Here is an 18,474-nt window from a genome sequence, read left to right as displayed (position 1 = left end):
AGGTAAAAAGGGGGGTGGGAAGCAATGTGATAGTTGATTGATTTATTGTTGTATAAAGTCTGGTTTGTGGACTGGATTAAAAACCCAATAGTAAAATTAAAATCGGCAGATGTTAAAGAAGGTCTACACAATTATTTCTGGATTAAGAAATCGACTAAGGCCATACCACAAGAAAGATGTAACATAATTAGAGATGGACTTTTGAGAATATGGTTTACACTATGGACAGAATATGGTTTACTGTGGACAGTCCCAGCACTAGGTGAAAGTTCTGGATCTCCCTGATGAAGCCGACATGGCATACTGTGTAAGGAATGTGCACAACAATAAATAAAACAACGATCACCTGGCCTCCCCACCCCCGCTCATTTTAGTTCTATTGGTATTTTGCAGGATGCTCCCATATTTTCCTCCTCAATCTCTTTAACAGAAGCTTAAATGTGTGGAAATGGCCAGCTGAAGCTTTATATTGAATAGAAATAAATATGCCCGTTAAAAGGACAACCCCCCCCCCCACACACACAGCTAGTGGAACCTTCAGCCTCTGTGCCACCTGAGACCCTTTTACAGGGAGATTAACCCTGAGATCTTTTGCAGCCAAAGCACTTAGCACCTGTACGTGTTCCATGTGTATTTGCACAGTACTCTTTAAACAGCTCTGTAAGGAAAGACCACATTACTATTACGATACTGCACACGGGCTTGAGGCAGAGGGAGGGCCGCCAGCCCTTCAGGCAGGACCTGGAGATCTCCTGGAATTTAAACTGGTCTCCAGAGAACGGAGAGAAGTTCCCTTGTAGAAAAGGGCTGCCTTGGAGGGTGGGACTTTATGAGATTATACCCCACTGATGTCCCTCCCCTCCCCAAACACTGCCCGTCCCAGGCTGCACCCCATATCTCTGGGGAGTTCCCAGCCTGCAGCTGGCAACCTTAGGCAGAGGTAAGATTCCATGGTCACATCTTAACCTCTCATCCAATATGTTCTACCAGGTCCCACGCATATGCTCTGTCACTGATCTTTTGGTCCTGTGTCATAAAGATGGAAAGTGATGGAAATGCTCAGTTTACTTCTCTATTGTTGCTAGCCAGTTGACAAGCAGCTAGGCAAAGTGGGGGAAAAAACAGGCTGCACACTGAAACAGAGAGCAAAACTCCCACAGGCTTAGCTCTTTTCTTACAGACTATAATGCTCTCTTCCAAAACTGCAGTAACATACGCAGCCATCCGGATGCTTACTGAAACATTGCCAAAATTCATTCCCTGAGCATCAGTAATTCTCAAGCTGGATTTATGCACAAGCTAAATAAGCAGCAGTTTAGGGCCTTGAGCTACGAAAGAATTCTCTTTTTTAATTACTAAAATTACTGAATTAACATTTTTTATAATGTAATAGGGCTTCTTAAACTTGGCCTCTGCATGTATTCATCCTGACCTCCAACCATGTATTTGATAGCTCTAGCCTTTCTCCCCTGACGTAAACCATTTTAAATCAAAGACAAATCTATTTTTGGGGGGGCGGGGAGGCCAAATGTTCTTTGCTAGTTGTCTGAAACCAAAATCATATGACTTTGGAATACAGGCAACATCCCCCCCCCCCCAATGTGTTTGAGGAAAATGACAAGTCTCTGAATAATTTCCTGGACAAAAAAGCAGTTTGGCAAAAAAACCAAAAAAAAAAAAAAAAAAACCCTGGAAACCCAAAGCAGGTAGGGGGACTTCCACATTGAGCAAGTATTAATCTAGAGCAAGCTTTCTCAATCAGGGTTTTGCGAAACCCTGGGGTTTCTTGATGGCTCTGGAAGGGTTTCCTGAACTTGTGAGAGTTAATTAATGTTTTACATATTTTTAAAACTTGTCAAACATTTATTGGATGATATGATATGGTCATGTCAACCTGCCCCCCTCCCAAAATGGCCAAGGGGGTGGGAGGGGTAGGGGTCAGGATAGGCATGTCCACAGCTATGCTTCCCAACCATATTCTGCACAATTGTGCTGCTTCTGGCGTTTCTCGAGGCCCAAAGGATGCTTCAGGGGTCTCTCAATGGTAAAAAAAAAGTTGAAAAAGGCTGATCTATAGGCGAAATCCAAGTGGAAATGCCATTCTCCTCTGCAGTCACTGTTGAAAACAACTGGGAGTTGCATAATAGTCCTCCAGTCATGTGCAGCTTCTGTTTATTCAAAGTTTGCTTCTGCAGAAGTACTGGGCTGAGCTGTACCACTGCCTCAGAAGCCTCAGGCTGGCCATCAGTGGAAATATGGGCTTTTGGTCTCATCCGGCAGGATTTCTCTTTGGCTCCCTTAATAAAGGCACCTCCTTATAAGGGCCAATACTACTGACTCCAGCAATCAGCTCCTGAAGAGATGCCCAGATGTCTCCAAGAAAAATCCCCCGCTTTTTAAACATGCTCCTTGCTTTGGACGTTCTCAAAAGGTCTACAGTAAGCTGGTTCGGGTGGGAGTTGTTTAAGGGGGGGGGGGGACCCTGAATTGACAATGGGGCACACTGTAAGTATGAAAGCAGAGTGGGCCATACATTAACCTTTATGACATTCTCATCTGATAGATAAAGCCCCCCTGAGCAGACCTTATCTGTGCATAACGGGCACTATTTACTTCAGAACGGCATTATTAAAATTGCTTATAAGGCGAGTGCTCCAGAACTGCCAGCACAGTGGCTGCCATTTAGAAATGGCTTTAAGGAGCTATTTTAGCTTGAGGCATCCCCCATACAAATGCACACAGTAGGTGTTCTGTATCCTTTGCAGGGCTGCCTGCAATGATTCCCTAAGAGAGTCAAACAGTATTCCTCTCCCTGCTTTACCTTCCAGAGGCTTTAAGACAATGGTCAGCAATCCATCTCTTTTCCTCTAGATTGCCTGCCCCCCCCCAAGCCCTCCACAGGCTCATTATTCACCCTCATTGGGACTTGAAGCCCAGATAAAATGAGGCTTTAAGTTCTAACATTACTGAAGGAAGATTTGGTATATAACCAAGTGGACAGAACCATTTGTGCGTAGGGGGCACAGAGAGTCTTCTCATATTTGTCTCTGTTTCTGAAGTCCCTTCTGACTAGGGTTGCCAACCTCCTTGTGGAGGCGGTGGTCCCCTGCCACCAGGCCCCACTCCCCTGCAGCCATCAGCTGGCCGGTGGGGGAATTTGCCAGGAGAAAGAAGTCATCCCAGGCCTTGTAGTTGGTATTGCACAGAAAATGATGTCTTCATGCCAGTGTTGTCCAGATGATACTCTGGTATTTTGGCAAACACTCTATGGTAGAAGCCATTTTAACCATAGAGTTTTAGCCCAAATACCAGAGTGTCACATAAATGATACAATGTGATGATGTCATTTTCTAGTGAAACCAGCAATGTTTCTTCCTCTTTCTCCTGGTAAGTCCACCAGGCGGCAACACTACTTCTGACCCTTGGAAAGATCATTCTTGGGGTCATGGAATCCATGTGGAGGAACAACTATGTGGGCCAGTGGGCGGGGGAGAAAGGGATAAACTGACCCCTTTCCTTACCAGAGCGATGCTTGTGGGAAAGCTAGGAATATAAGGATTTTTACTGTGTGACTGATTCAAGTAAAATATTTTAAAACAAGATGGCCATTTAAAATAGGACTGCCAGGTGGAAGTGGGCTGGAGGTGGGGGAATTTTGGGGCAGGGAAAGGTGCTCCTTTGGAGTACTCAGTGGTATGTCACTGGACTCCAGAGGGTGAGGAGCAGATATCACTGTAGTTTATAAAGACAAGTTTTGAGATCCTAATGTTGGGACTGACTGGATTGGGATTCTGCTGGTGTGCTGCATAAAAGGTAAAGGTAAAGGTATCCCGAGCCTCTTGTGGCGCAGAGTGGTAAGGCAGCGATATGCTGTCTGAAGCTGTCTGCCCATAAGGTTGGGAGTTCAATCCCAGCAGCCGGCTCAAGGTTGACTCAGCCTTCCATCCTTCCGAGGTCGGTAAATTGAGCACCCAGCTTCCTTGCTGGGGGGTAAACGGTAATGACTGGGGAAGGCACTGGCAAACCACCCCGTATTGAGTCTGCCATGAAAACGCTAGAGGGCGTCACCCCAAGGGTCAGACATGACTCGGTGCTTGCACAGGGGATACCTTTACCTTTACCTTTAAAGGTATCCCCTGTACAAGCACCGAGTCATGTCTGACCCTTGGGGTGACGCCCTCTAGCAAACAGTCTCCCTGCTTGAGATAATAGACATAATCTCAGGGTGATGTTTGGGACCCCCAGGCCAGTTGTTTTGTGGGGAAGTTCTCAAACTCCTATGATCCTTGTTCCATTTTGTCTGAGGAAGATTGCATGCATTTGAAAGCTCATGCCTTGAATAAATCTTTGTCTTAAAGGTGCTATTGAACTCATATTTTGTCCTGCTGCTTCAGACCGGCTACCCACTTGAATGAAAGCTCAAGGGTTATTGATGGCCTCTGGCTGGTGTGCTGGACCGTGCTGCTCTGTACGCAGCAAATTATAACGTCTGCCCTCCCTCTGCAGAAGATAAACCAGTGAGAAGTGCTGAAGCGGAAGACAGCTGTCAGCTCCTTCCCTCTGGGGCCATAAAGTTGCCAAAAGCCTATGAATGAAAAATACACGCCGCCGTTATCACCAACCTGTAGCTGAGCTGTTGCTGCGAGCATCTTCTGCCTGGCTTGGAGGGCTGTGGATGAGGACATGGAGACAGACATGTTCTGCCTTAGCCACCTGATGTCATCCCACATACAAGATAGCTGCAAAACGGAGGGCAACACAGGAGTAAGAGAGGGAACGTATGGATCTGGCTGCCAAATCCAGCTGCTGTTTCCACAGTTCTACGGGTTACAATGTTGTGAGTGAAAGGTGTCGCATCCAACATCCATGAACAGCATGCCCCACTCGTCATCAATCTGTGCACCACCATGTAAAAATGTTTCAGGCATGCGGTCACCAGGGTACAGTAGTAATATGGCACGGGATATACTTTTCAATCTGGCATTCATGACCTCTTACAGATGTCTGCTGGACTATCACAATTCAACCTTCCTCTTTTAGTATGACCTGTTACTTAACTCCAAATGGAAATACTTTTAATGTTCTTAGGCAATAGAGGGCTATCAAAGGTGCCTGTACCCTTATGGGGAGCTCCCCCCCCCCTCAAAGATTAACTAAATATGGTTTACAATAATCATGAGACCAACAGGGCGGAGACAGGAGTTACCAATCTGAGGATCCCTCCCTACCCTCCTTAGCATCGGGGCCCTCCGGGTTATCATCACCCAGGGTCATCAATGTAAGAAACAAGACTGGGAACAGCAGGGTAGTGGATCCGAGAGAGAACAAGTATTCGGCTATGCCACCATCCTTTGTCATTGTAATGAGGGGTTTTACGTGTTTTATTCTGTAATTTTAATTGGTTTTATACATTGTAAACTGCCACGAGACGGCTTATGCTGGGAATGGCAGTCTAAAAATCGAATAATAAATAAAATTTATTTCTGGGTACAAGCTTTTGAGTGCATGCAGAGCAAAGCTTGTGCCCAGAATTAAATTGCTGGTCTTAAGGGCGCCACTGGACTCCGACTTCGTTCTATTGCTTCAGACCAACACGGCTAACCACCCAAAACTAGGAGGAAGGTTTCCTTCTAGAAACAGTTATGGGGAGGTATAGCTGGTACAAGCAGAGGGGCACATTTATCCCTTACTAAAATAATCTCAAGCTTAATAGTTTAATTATTTGTTTATTTGCATTTCTATACTGTCCTGCCTTGCGGCTCCATTGTTAAAAGGAAAGTCATATTTTGTTCATAATGTAAGCCTCTTTCTTTGCCACGGTCCTGGCTCTTCTGGCTTTCCCCTAGCTATTCCACGTTCTCCCAGGTGGGCCTCTCTTTGGAATTCTTATATGACCTGATTCACAACAATGTAGCTGCTTATGTATCAAGGAAACAAAATTTATGTGCAGGCTCTGGTGCAACCACATGAGGAGGAATTCAGTCACATGCGGAGAAGGAGAAGAGCAGTTGGCTTTTATACCTCGCTTTTCACTACTGGAAGGGATCTCAAAGGGGCTTACAAATGACAGGAAATGAGAGGTTGCTACCATACCTTTGTGAACCAGAGAAAATCTTGCATAATGGAGCTGGTGTGAGAGTCATCAATTTCCACAATGGGAATCTGGTCTTCATTGGTTACTAACATGTTGTCTTTGTAGTAAAATATCACAGCTAAGTAGAGCCCCCTGGAACCAAAAAGGAATCGGGAAACAGTTAGTTAGAGGGGTGTTCTGGGAAGACCAAGGGGGTCATGACTTTAATCTGACTTTGTAAATGACTGAAACAATGTCATTTGATTTGCTGTACCAGAGAAGGAGAATCTTCCAGAAACTTCATCGTTGTTGTTGTTGTTATTATTATTATTATTATTATTATTATTATTATTATTATTATTATTATTATTATTTGCAGTCTGTTGTAAAATAGCTTTATAAAAGTAGGTGCTTGACGCTGCTTTGTCTGTTCAAATAAAAAACCCTAAGATGCCTGTGTTTTTGGCTTTTGGTTTTTAAATTCTACTGGAGGAGTAGCAATGCATGATTCATGTCTTCCTGCCATTAGCACTAAAACGGGAGCTGCTGTTTTTCGAACTTTCTACCTTTCCTCACAGGCTTGTAAGCAGAGGAGCCTCTGGGTGGCTGCCATGGAACTTTTATACATGGCAGAAGATTCTAGATGTATTGCCTTGCAGGGGAACACTTCCCACTCCACAAATGACACGGACCATAGTGCTCTTTGGCATAAAATTTGGCCACAATCTTTATTAACACAGCGTTGGTTAGCATGGGGAAAGATCCCGCCATCCTGTGGCCCCCATGGCCACCAGGCAGCCAACCTTTATCCCCAGCAGGCATGCACAGGTCCTATCTGGCCCCATGCCAAATACCCTATGCCCCCAATGGCCTGCTGGGTAGTAGGGAGATGGCACCCACAGGAATCCAACTGAGGCGCGAACCTCTGTCGGGATCCCTGTCATCCGGAATGCGTCACCGTCTAGGCCCACCCCTTCAGGAGTGGGGGGCCATCTGGATTCGCTTACCCCCAGCCTCTTATTGAGGCCCCCTCCAAAGAGTGAGCCAGCTCGCAGGCCTGTCTCACTCACAAAGGGATCTTCCCCATGTCACCTTCCCGACAGATTGTGATAGTATAAATGCATTGTAACATTGTAACATTGTATCCCATGGGCTCTCTGCTCATCATTCTTTTAAGTCTTAATTAGCTAGCTAATTAATATGGAGCAGTGAAAGCATTAAGAAAATATGAAGGATCACAATCACTGAGGAAGTTTGGGAAAATGGGATATTATTTACCTAGGAACCCGTTTTGTTTGTGATTTATGATTTTGGATGATTTACAAAGGTTTGAATTATTATAAAAAGAAGAACTAAAAAGATCCATTAATGATTTGAAATAGCCTGGACAATTCCTATACATTTGTTTGGACTGGAGTTACCAAAAGGAATTGTAGTTTATCAGCATGAAGACCACCTGAATCAATGGGTTACTTTGGATTTGCATCAGAGCATCATTTTGTCCAAGAGATCTTCAAAACTGTTTATATAAAATTCATTCCCTTTAAATATTTACATTTGCAATTAGTTACATACATTAATCAGTGGATTCAGTGAATTGAAGAACCCTCAGGGAACTCTCTGGAAAGAACCAACCTCTTACGAAAATACAAAGAAGAAGAAAACAAACTGAACACTCTTGGTGATGAAAGAAGACATAATCCGGCCTGTGTAACTTTCATTCATGGAGACCAAGGCATCATGAGGCAGAGGGAGGGAGGTTAAATTGGGTCAGAGAGGACAGCCAAAAATATTAAGGAATCTCAAAGCTGGGTATGCTGGTAAACAAGCATTACAATTGTTTAAAACTTATTTTGAAAGCTAATTGACTTGTGACTATGAATAGTTTTCATTGTAAGGCAACAGAAGAACCAGCTCTTGGAAAGCAGGGTAAACAAAGGAATTCTGGCTAACTGGTTGTCTGCCTATGGTATGCATTTATTGAAACTTTTAATTTACCAGAGGCTCTGGATGTTTTATATAGTATGCCTGCTCCCCCATGAGCTTCTCTGTTCCCAGAGTTAATCAGGAAAAGTCTTTTCCATCTGTCTAGTTTGGCAAAAGTTAAGCTGTTGTTCATGTAGAACATCGATGGTGTACCTCAGAGGCCAGGTCTCCCTCTTTGACAGAAGGCATCCCACCCCATGATGGCAGAAAAGAATAGCTGAAGAAATAGGGGGGGAAGACAACTGTAGGGCTTTGGAATGGAGAAACTTTTGGGAATTTCAGAAGCCTGATGGTTTAGCAGAACAGATATACCGTTTCAAAGTCTTCACAAACTTGTTTGAAGAATGAAAGAGATGCTTCAGGCTTCTTGAGACAGACTGTTTACGACCCGCATTCTGCAGTTTATAACTCTCTGGAGAAAGAAATAAGAGGGAGAGAGAGAGAGAGAGGGAGAGGAAACAAAAGAAACAGAAAAAAGTAAAATGTAGTTTAATAAAAACACACAATGCATCTTTGCTGATGAGAAGATGGTTCTTCTCTGGAATCATCGTGGCAACCCCTGCTCTATATTTTACATTGATGAGAAGAATTCAGACAGGTATAGCTGCCAACGCCCAGGTTGATCTCCAGGCTACAGAGTTCTGGGCTTTTACTGCACTGGGCTTTTTCTCCCTTGTGACCACAAATTAAAAAAAAAAAACAACTCATCTACAACTTATTCGATTTCCATTTTGATATTTAGTGCTTTAAATTTTCCCTCTGCAATGCTTATGATTGATCCATGGTGACACTACCTTTCCCCCGTGATATCCAGGAGTGGATATAAATTGTTACGTCTGAGAAAAGTGCTCCAAAAGCCCCAGTATTTCAAGTGTAGATATCAGCATTTTGCTGGATTAACTTCCTTCTCCTTCTCCATGCCTCCAACACAGACGTAGAGTGGTAGTCTGTCACTGATTGATCAGGGCATCAATTCAAAGACTGCAGGAAAACTGGTTCCCAATTACCATTCTTTCATTTTTTCAGTGTATGTATTCCAAAAAGCCCACACTTCTATGTGTCGAGATTTGCCTTTTGCATGGTCTTCCCCCCTCATTCTCCTCCCTCGCTTGCTTAGGAAAAGAAAAATAAACAAGCAGCCTCATGCTCCACCCCCACCCCCTCTTGCATTGGCGACCAACGCTCCCCTCCCCCCTGTTAGTTTTCCCAATCAAGCAGGAAGGAGAGAGCAGCCAGATAATTAAATGTAGAAGGCAATATCTTTCCATTTGGGGAAAAGGGAGGAGGAAGATCCAGGTTCAGATCGATTTGAATTCAGCAGGATCGACAACGGGGGGGGGGGGGGAGTGAGTGCAGAGCCAGCCCAGGAGATAATGGCTGCTTTGGAAGATGAACTTTGTGACATTATATCCTGCTGAATTCCCTCCACTCATCAAACCCAACCCCCCCCCCCGTCTCCCTCCCCAAATTCTCCAGGGACTACCCAGCCAGACTTGGTTGCCCCAAAGCAGGTGATGGAAGAGGGGGAGCTGATTTTCTTCCTGCAGAATTAAATCAGCTTCAGAAGGAGGTCAAAGATCCAGGAAGAAAGAGGTATGTCCCTGCTAGCTTCCCAGTGCTGCTGCTTAAATCAGATTTGGAGACCTCCATTTAATTATGTCTCCTTTAATTAAAAAAAAAAAACACACACACCCAAAATTTAGAAATTCAGATGACAGTTCTGCACTCTAAAATGTAGACTGCTCTTGGTTTTTTTTAGATGTCCCCATATCCTCTCCCCACTTAACCATTTGGGGACTAGCTTTTGGACTTGGCAGAGTTTAGATCCCACAGATTCCCACAGAAATAATTCTTGCAAAGAACAGGAGGGAGGATCTCATCACTCCAGCTGAAGAGGAATGGGGTGGAAGGCTTTGTTATTTTCTGCCCCCCGCCCTTCTGAAATTTCTTTTTCTTGAGGAGGTTTTCTAGGAATGTCTAACCCAGTGAGTATTGTGACTTCCTTTGAACTGGGAAATGTATCACTATCATCTCATGAACATGCTCTGGGCTAATTTACAATGACACGGCCACTTCCAGAAGCCTCAATGACATTGGTGGTAGGAGAGGAGTATGACCTCCCTACTCTTTGCCTCCGATTCTTATAAGGGCCAGCAGAAGCAGGGACCATGGAGAGCCAGTGAGAGGTGTGCTGCACCTGTGCTCCCTACCCCAGTACCTCTTTGCTACTGCCAGTGGAGTGGTGGAGCAGTTGAGAGCACTGAAGCCTTGGCACAGCATGGAAGTAGCACCTAGGTCAGTTAGAAGAGTTGGGAGGATCCTAGAAGAACACTGCCCCCCCCCCAACCTTTTCTCATTGGCTCAATCACTGGCAGAACACAGTTGGTTCAGCTGAGAAAGTATTGCCACCCTCTCATCATGCCGCAGGTGGAGTATGGATTCCTTTTTCCCTGAGGCCCCTGGGACCATTTCTGCATTAGGTGCCATATTTTGTTTCAGCTTCACTTTGGGTTTCTGTTGGATGCTGTGGGTTGGCACTTTGCTTTCTGCAACTGGGCTTTCCTCCTCCTGTTTCCCAGGCTGAAATTTGCTATGTGTTTTCCGCATTGAGAGTTGGAAGGAGGCAGCCTCTCACGATGCTTTCCTCCGTTCCCCTTTCCCAGAAATCTGTGTTTTTTTCTGATTTTTTTTTTTTTTTTACAATATGATACCTGTTTGCACCCTTCGTTTTCAGGAAAAAACTCAATTGCATGCATTTCCCCATTGGGTAGCCCTGAATTAGATTCTGCTTTGACAGCTGAAATTGCTGTAACCAGGAATTTCCCAAACACCCGCTAAGTCAGAGGGAAATTTGGGTCTGCGCCTGGAAAAAGGACTTTTAATGCAGAAATGGACAGAAAAGTCGGCCTTTCAAAAATGCAAATCCGAACGATATCACTAGTGCGGAAATGATCTGAGTAATGCATTTCAGATTTCGTGTCCCCTGCAGAGAGAGAAGCAGGTGGGGAAGCGGCCCAGCTGAGAGGTTTGGCTGCTAAGTGGAACTGTTCTCCTGGTTCTTCTCATTTTGTGTATATTTGTGGGGCTGGGCATCTGTGTAGCAGTTTAACGTGCTTTATTTTATTGCAGTCTAGAAATTTCTCTGCTCAGAAGTTTATCTGCTACCTCATGTGAAGACCTTTCTGTTTCTGGGGGCATTTTACAGGGGGTAAAGGTTTATTTGAAACTCTGGCCCATTGCTTTTGGCTGTTTTCTGCAGATTGCTGTTTTTATTGTGACGGTTTTATTGCTGCCTTTTAATGCTATCGGGTGGATTTCATTCTCCATTCACTGTCTGGAGTGTGGTGTGGCAGAAAAGGCAGTGTGCAAATATTTCAGTTTGGAGATAGACAGCTATGCCCGCCTGCCTTTTGCGGGAAGAAAGATTAACTAGACAGAAGCTACTGAAACCAGCAAGAGACTGATTAGATTTACTGAACCCACTTGTTTTGACTGGAGAGACCACGCTTGCAGGAGGATCCAGATTACATTTGAACCTGCTGTCAGGTTCTGCGCTGGACGAGGAAAACAAAACCAGATTTTACTGCGAGTTCTCTGGATAGTCCCAGAAGAGGAGAGTTCTCCTAAAATGAAGCCTCTGACTATCATCTTAATAAGCGTTGACACATTTGTCAGGAGACATCTGGATGTTTTACAGTTGTTTTCTTTAAATGAATACTGAGGCCCCTTATTTTTGACACAGGAGAGGGAGATGCAACTTTGGCATAATTAATACTCTACCAAATGGCTGATGATACAGTGACAAAGATATTCATTATCTTTTAGAGAAGATACACAAGAAATATGGGATGGAGGGAAGGTCTAAGTAAGTTGCTGGTATCACACAGCACCCAAGCTACTGCAGGGCCTTTAAAATAAACAGAAATTCGACACAACTGACTTTATTAGTTTGGTTGTTTGTGCTTGCAGCTTGGTCCCAAGAAAACGTGATGCACAGAAAGGAGAGTTGTGGCAGGAGCATTAAGACAGTTGCACAACATTTCAGCTAGGGAGGCCAACTCCATTTAGCACCTGGGAGTCTCCTATTACAATGGATCTCCACTATGCATATTTGAGCAGAATATAAAGGGTGTCCTGAAAGGAGTATCAGAGGAGATGCATATTTAGCATAGATAGGATAGGAACTTCCTGATGATTTCTGAATTATCTCCTCCATTGTCCTGACTGGCTGAACAGGAGACTTCCTGAGTATTTGAACATCTTCCCTGCTTCCCTCCAGAACAGTTGTCAAATAGAAGAATGGATGCAGACAACAGCTAGACAGTTAGGGCTCTCCTCTCCTCTTTCTGTATACCATTGTTTCTCTTCTGAATTAAACATATTTTCTTGTTTTGAGCAGCCTTGTGCTCTGATCTCTCTGCATATTCAAACTCTGCCAACACTCTGGAGGACCAAGATCATTTCCTCCGGAGAAAATGGCAACTTTGGAAGGTGGACTCCATAGCATTAAATTCTGGCTCAACATTCAGATCAATAAACAATGGAGATAAAGCCCAACTGTAAACCAACTGTCTCCATTTTCATTGGGACTTAACTTACTAGCAAAAATCCTTAGCATTTAACAACGTGAGCTATATCTTAATCCTATGAATCAAAAGGTTCAAGCATGACATACAAACAGAACTTATGAGAGGGGGTGGGCAGATGGGAGGGGATTTGATTTTCAATGGCTTGGGTCACCAGAGGCAAGAACAGGTTTAGCATATACCTCAGTGGCACTCTTAGGTGCCCTCCCCCACATCATTTAAGTGAGTGGGAGGAAAGTATACTTGAAGGGCCCTGCTGCAATAAGGGCGATGCACTTGGCTCCTCTGGTACCATTTCCACATTAGGAGACATACCTCATTTTAGCCTCGCTTTGGGCTGTGATTGGATGATGCTAGTTGGCACTCTGCTTTCTGCATTTGCACTTTCCTCCCCTCGTTTACCATGTTGAGAGGTGGAAGAATGCAGCCTCTCACAATGCTTTGCTCCCTACCCCTTTCCAAAAGGGATTTTTTTTTTTGCAAAATGGTGCTTTTCTTTTAATAGTGCCCCATCCTTTCAGGAGTCTATGCCCAGAAGAATGGTGTGAGGTGGTGTGGAGAAATCCAAACAGGCCTTCATCCAAGATCATGCAGCCTTGTGCAGCATTGGAGAAGGTTCCCCCATGTTGCACAAAGAGGCTGTCAGATTGCTCCAGGGAGGCATGGAGGTCCTCTTGCGTCCCCTCCCCAATCCGTGCTTGCAGCAATCTGACAGCTGGCCCATGCAGCATGACACTGCACGAGTCTGCACAGGCTCAGATGGAGGAAGGCCTGTTTGGATTTCTCCATGCCTGTTCTTTGGAAGCCAAATTTTGGCTTGGATGGGGAAGGGTGGCTGAGGAAGTCTGTGCCTACCTTTTCCAATTCTCCAGGGACAAAAAAACAGTCTTACTTGTTACAACACCACAGCATTGTAATGAGATAACCTTGCATAAAGAAAAAAACACCTTGGAGGGGAAGGGGGGAGAAGGGAATGTGGAATTAAGGGGCAGTATTGGGGGGGGAGACATAGGGTATATGGAAGAGGGGAGCACCAGGGCACCTTTCCCATGGGATGGGGAGGAAGGATGGTGACGAGGAAAAGGGCATTCCCAAACATTCAAAATGGTGGATTCCATGAAAAACTGAATGCATGCATTTCCACATGAACATACCTGAAACAGAATAAAAAATGAAAACAAGATTTCTGGGGATTCCTTTGCTTTGGGGCAAGTGAAAGGGCAATTCAAGTCTGCACCTGAAAGGTGAATTTCAGTGTGGAAATGGGCAAAAAACGCTACCCTTTCAAAAAGCAAAGCTGAATAATATCTGTAGTGTGGAAATGGTCAGACACTGGATGACTTAGGAACATGTCCACTTAGTTCAGCTTCCTGTTTGCAACAGTGCTCACCAGATGGCTCCAAAAAGACCATGAAGAATCTATGGGGGCATCCCCTGTTCACCCCCAGACATTGATATTCCAAGCTATGCTGCCTATGAACTAGGAGATTCCTTTTAGCTGCCGTGGTCCTGACCTCCATGAATGTTCTTAATTTAAAAACCCAACGGCTGTCACTACAGCTTATGATAGAGAATCCCACAGATGCATTATGCAGTGTGTGAAAGAAGTACTTCTATTTTGAAATCATGTTTTTAGCAATATATTTCTAAAATATTTTCCACTCACCTGTCAACTTGCATTTGTAGTTACAGAGTTTCTGTTCTTTCTTATTCTCATTTGGGTAAGAACCCACATTTTGAGGGACATTTTTTACCTTTTATGGATACCTTGACAATGTTCATTAAACACACAGGCATCATTTTTGACTTGTTTGTACTTTTCCTAACATGTTATCTCTGTTCTATCTGAGTTTCTATTATTGTTGCCCTGAACCGCGCTCACCCTTCTTCAATCTCCTTTCTGACTTCTTGTAAAGTAACCACCTCTTTCTTAAAAGAAATGTCCGTTTCAAAAATTTACTTATGAGCATATTGGATTAAATGTTCCGGAACTGGGTAAGAGCAGTACAGTGGCCAAGCTTGGGGATGACACAAAATCATTCAGAATGGTGAAAAACAAGGGGAATTATGAATAACTCTTGGAGGATCCCTCTCAATTGGTGAGTGGACAACAACATAGCCAGTGAATCCCAATGCAGGGAAGGCTAATGTCATAATAATAATAATAATAATAATAATAATAATAATAATAATAATAATAATAATAATAATAATAATAATAATAATTTTATTTTAAGTATTTGTTTATTTGTTTGTTTGTTTATTATTTATTAATCAGACCTTTATACCACTGCTCCCAGCAAGCTGGCTCGTGGTGATTCACAAAAAGAACAATGTACAAATCACATCTAAAAACATAACCTAAAAACAATCCCCAGTAATCTTAGAACAATCCTCAACATCATAAAAAGGTGGTATATTCTACATACTAATAAAAATATATTGGACCATCGGGCTGGTGCTAATGGCAATATTGACTGGAAACACATAATAGATGACATCCCTATGCCGCCTAATACTGCGCACAGGGACCGAAAGGTGGGGGGAGGGGGGACCAGATTGAACACCCTGGGATTACCACCCACCCTAAGCAAACACCAGGCGGAAGAGCTCTGATTTGCAGAACTCAAGCAGTTATGACAGGGCCCGCAGCTCACTCGGGAGCTCATTCGACCAGGTAGTGGCCAGGACCGAAAAGGCCCTAGCCCTGGTCAAGACCAGGCATGCCTCCCGGGGACCCGGGACTTCCAGCAAACTCATACCTGCAGAGTGAAGTGCCATGTGGGGGGCATAAGGAGTTAGGCGGTCCCGTAGGAAAGCAGGGTCCAAGTCGTGTAAAGCCTTAAAGGTCAAAACCAGTACTTTGATCCAGAAGCAAACTGGCAGCCAATGGAGATGTTTCAACAAAGGATTAATATGGGCCCTCCAGGGTATCCTGGACCTAGTCTGCACACAATAGATAATGCACTTTCAATGCACTTTCGAAGCAGATTTTCCTGTTCTGCACAGGAAAATCCAGCTGCCAAAGCACATTGAAAGTGCATTATCCTGTGTGTGCAGACTAGGCTCTGGTCAGGACCCGCATAGCTGCTTTCTGCACTAGTTGTAATTTCTGGGTCAGCGACAAGGGTAGGCGCACGTAGAGTGAGTTAAATTATGTGTGGGGTGTAGAAAGAGGTTAGATACATTTCCTCTAATAATAGAACTGTAGAGAACCCAGTGAAGTTGATGGGCTAAGTTTGGTGTAGTGGTTAGGAGTGTAGAGCCAGTTTGGTGTAGTGGTTAGGAGTGTGGACTTCTAATCTGGCATGCCAGGTTCAATTCTGCGCTCCCCCACATGCAACTAGCTGGGTGACCTTGGGCTCGCCACGGCACTGATAAAACTGACCGAGCAGTGATATCAGGGCTCTCTCAGCCTCACCCACCCCACAGGGTGTCTGTTGTGGGGAGATGAATGGGAAGGCGACTGTAAAAGCGGTATATAAAAAGCGGCATATAAGAACCAACTCTTCTTCTTCTTCTTCTTCTTCTAATAGATTCTGGCCAATTAAAAGGACATAGGTTGTTACTGAACTAGTAATTATTGAACTAGTAATTAAATAGGGATAGCCAGCAGCACACATGGCTTTAAAAGGGGATAAGACAGATTCAAATAGGATAGGTGCATCAGCGGCTGGCAACTAGTCCTTGAAGCAACTGCTTGGCCTGCATGAAACAGGATGCTGGACTAGATGGATCACAAATCTGGTTCAGCAGGGCTCTTCTAACAGACTTTCTGAGTAACTTTCCACTTAGATCTATCCTTCTTCATGATCAGGTTAGCAATACTCCCATCTTGTACCAGCCCATATATAAGGCACAGTCGTATCATGCCAAAACATTTAATCCCTCTGGGGGCATTGTACCCTAAGGCAGTGGTCCCCAACCTTTTTGAGGCTGGGGACCTGCAGGGCAACTGCCCGCCCGCACGTGCAACGCATGCGTGGCCACGCCGCGCATGCGCAGATGCGCCATGCTCGACCAAAATTGCGCATGGACGCATTCGCAAAAGTGCCACGCATGCGCGGTTTCAGCCGCGCATGTGCGCATGTGCACATGCGCGAACCAGCCATGCATGCGCAATGTGCGGGCGCGGCCCTGATTCCCTCTCCCCCCCTCCCGCAGTAAGAAGCTTCCCGGGCCGCAAGTTTGCGGCCTGGGAAGTTTTTTACTGCGGGGGGGGGGCGGGGAGAGGGAGCCGCGGCCCAGCGCCAAGGCCTTCGCGGCCTGGCACCGGGCTGCGGCCCGTGGGTTGGGGACCACTGCCCTAAGGAGTTGAGCTGACTGGTTTGGGAGAGAGATTTCAGAGTGTGGGGGAAGAGAGCTGAAGTGCTGAGTGTGAGAGAAATCTGTGTTTCTTTGTAGAAGGCCATGTAGTGACTGGGAAAATAAGCTACGTCTATTCAAGGAATTTAGAGAAAGACCTGTACCTATCTGAAGTTTTACAGAAACCATCATGCTGTTGTACCTCTAAATAAATTATATAAGAAAAAAACTGTTTTATTTATGTGACACCCTTTTGCCTCAGAGCCACCCCCACCATTCTGTCATTTTACCCATCTTACCCATCCTGTTGTTTGGATGCAACTAAGTATTCTAAGGAAAGAGTCTTCGGTGGCAGCAATAACAAGTAGTAAATGCCAAGGATGGCAGAGAGGCCGCATAACATGTGTCCTCTCAAAACACTACAGGGAGGTGCCTTTACAGATGTTATATGTATATAAGAGGCCTTGGAAAAGAGCAAAACATTACATCCACCAAATTTATTTTCTTATAGCACTAAACACTTCAGCTAGTTTGAAAGCATTAGTATATGATCCAACTCTTGTTAACAGGGAACCTGCAAGCTCTCCCTCCACATGTAAACAACCTGCTACAATTATAAACCATTAATTAATAAGACTTTATTTATTATTACTACCTCAAATAGTAAACTGGGTGGCTCATGTCAACCATGACAGCAGCTAAATCAGGCCACCAACAGACAAGGAGGAGTTCCCCACTTAAAGGAGGAGGAAGGTGACCTGTTGGATGAGTTTTCTTCCTTTGAGTCAGGATGGATTTCAGCTTCTTTTCCTGCATGGGAGGGGGGGGGGAATTCCCGGATATAACGTGCTGGAGCTTAGGGAGCAAAGGGAAGCCCAGCAAGGATGTAATTCTGCAGAATTTCCCCTTCAAAGATGCCATTTCCTCCAGGGGAACTGATCTCTAGATTGAACATCAGTTGTAACTCTGGGATAACTCTAGACCTCCCCTGGCATCCAGTGGAGGCTGGGGGGACTGACTGGGTGCATGAGGAAGGCCCAGACTATGCCTCCAGAAACTTCTGGAATGTCAAGGCAATGCTCTGGCATTTGGGCAAAAACTATGGTCAAACCGCTGTACACCGGAAGTGATGTCACTGGCCAGCTGATTGCCCGGGGGTGGTGGAGAATCTTCCACCTTCAGCAGTGGGCTGGTAACCGTGTCCAGACCCCACCTGAGGGTTGTTAGCCTTCCTAGGAAGAGAGTGCCATCATTGTGCAAGGGATTTACTAGGCAGCATAAATATACTATTTACATATCTTCTCTTATTCTCAGCATTTTCTCACATCTCGCTTCCCCTTGTGGCAAAAAAGAAACGTTCCCCCCCCCGTGTAAGTTGTTTAACAGACACACTATTCTGAGGCTGACCCTCCATCGTCATCTGGGGAGGCTGTCAGTTCTGTGGTGAGCCTGTATTATAGTGGAAGTCTCCTACACCAGCATCAGAATTAGTGTACAAGTAAGGCTGCCTCTTGTGACGCAGAG

General features: G+C 44.8%; 1 protein-coding gene across 4 annotated transcripts in view; it reads right to left on the bottom strand.

The window, feature by feature from the left end:
* Window positions 1-18,474, bottom strand: part of ANKFN1 (ankyrin repeat and fibronectin type III domain containing 1) — a 247,727-nt gene that overhangs the window by 49,945 nt on the left and 179,308 nt on the right. For all 4 annotated transcript variants that reach the window (XM_077328704.1, XM_077328707.1, XM_077328705.1 and 1 more), the window contains 3 exons: window positions 8,372-8,471; window positions 6,094-6,226; window positions 4,623-4,739 (listed from right to left, as the gene is read on the bottom strand). In XM_077328704.1, coding sequence (XP_077184819.1) covers window positions 4,623-4,739; window positions 6,094-6,226; window positions 8,372-8,471 — 350 coding nt within the window. The remainder of the gene's footprint in view (window positions 1-4,622; window positions 4,740-6,093; window positions 6,227-8,371; window positions 8,472-18,474) is intronic.

Source organism: Paroedura picta, chromosome 3, assembly GCF_049243985.1.
Source record: "Paroedura picta isolate Pp20150507F chromosome 3, Ppicta_v3.0, whole genome shotgun sequence".
Classification (NCBI taxonomy): Eukaryota; Metazoa; Chordata; class Lepidosauria; order Squamata; family Gekkonidae; genus Paroedura; species Paroedura picta.
This window is presented reverse-complemented; position numbering and strand designations above follow the sequence as displayed.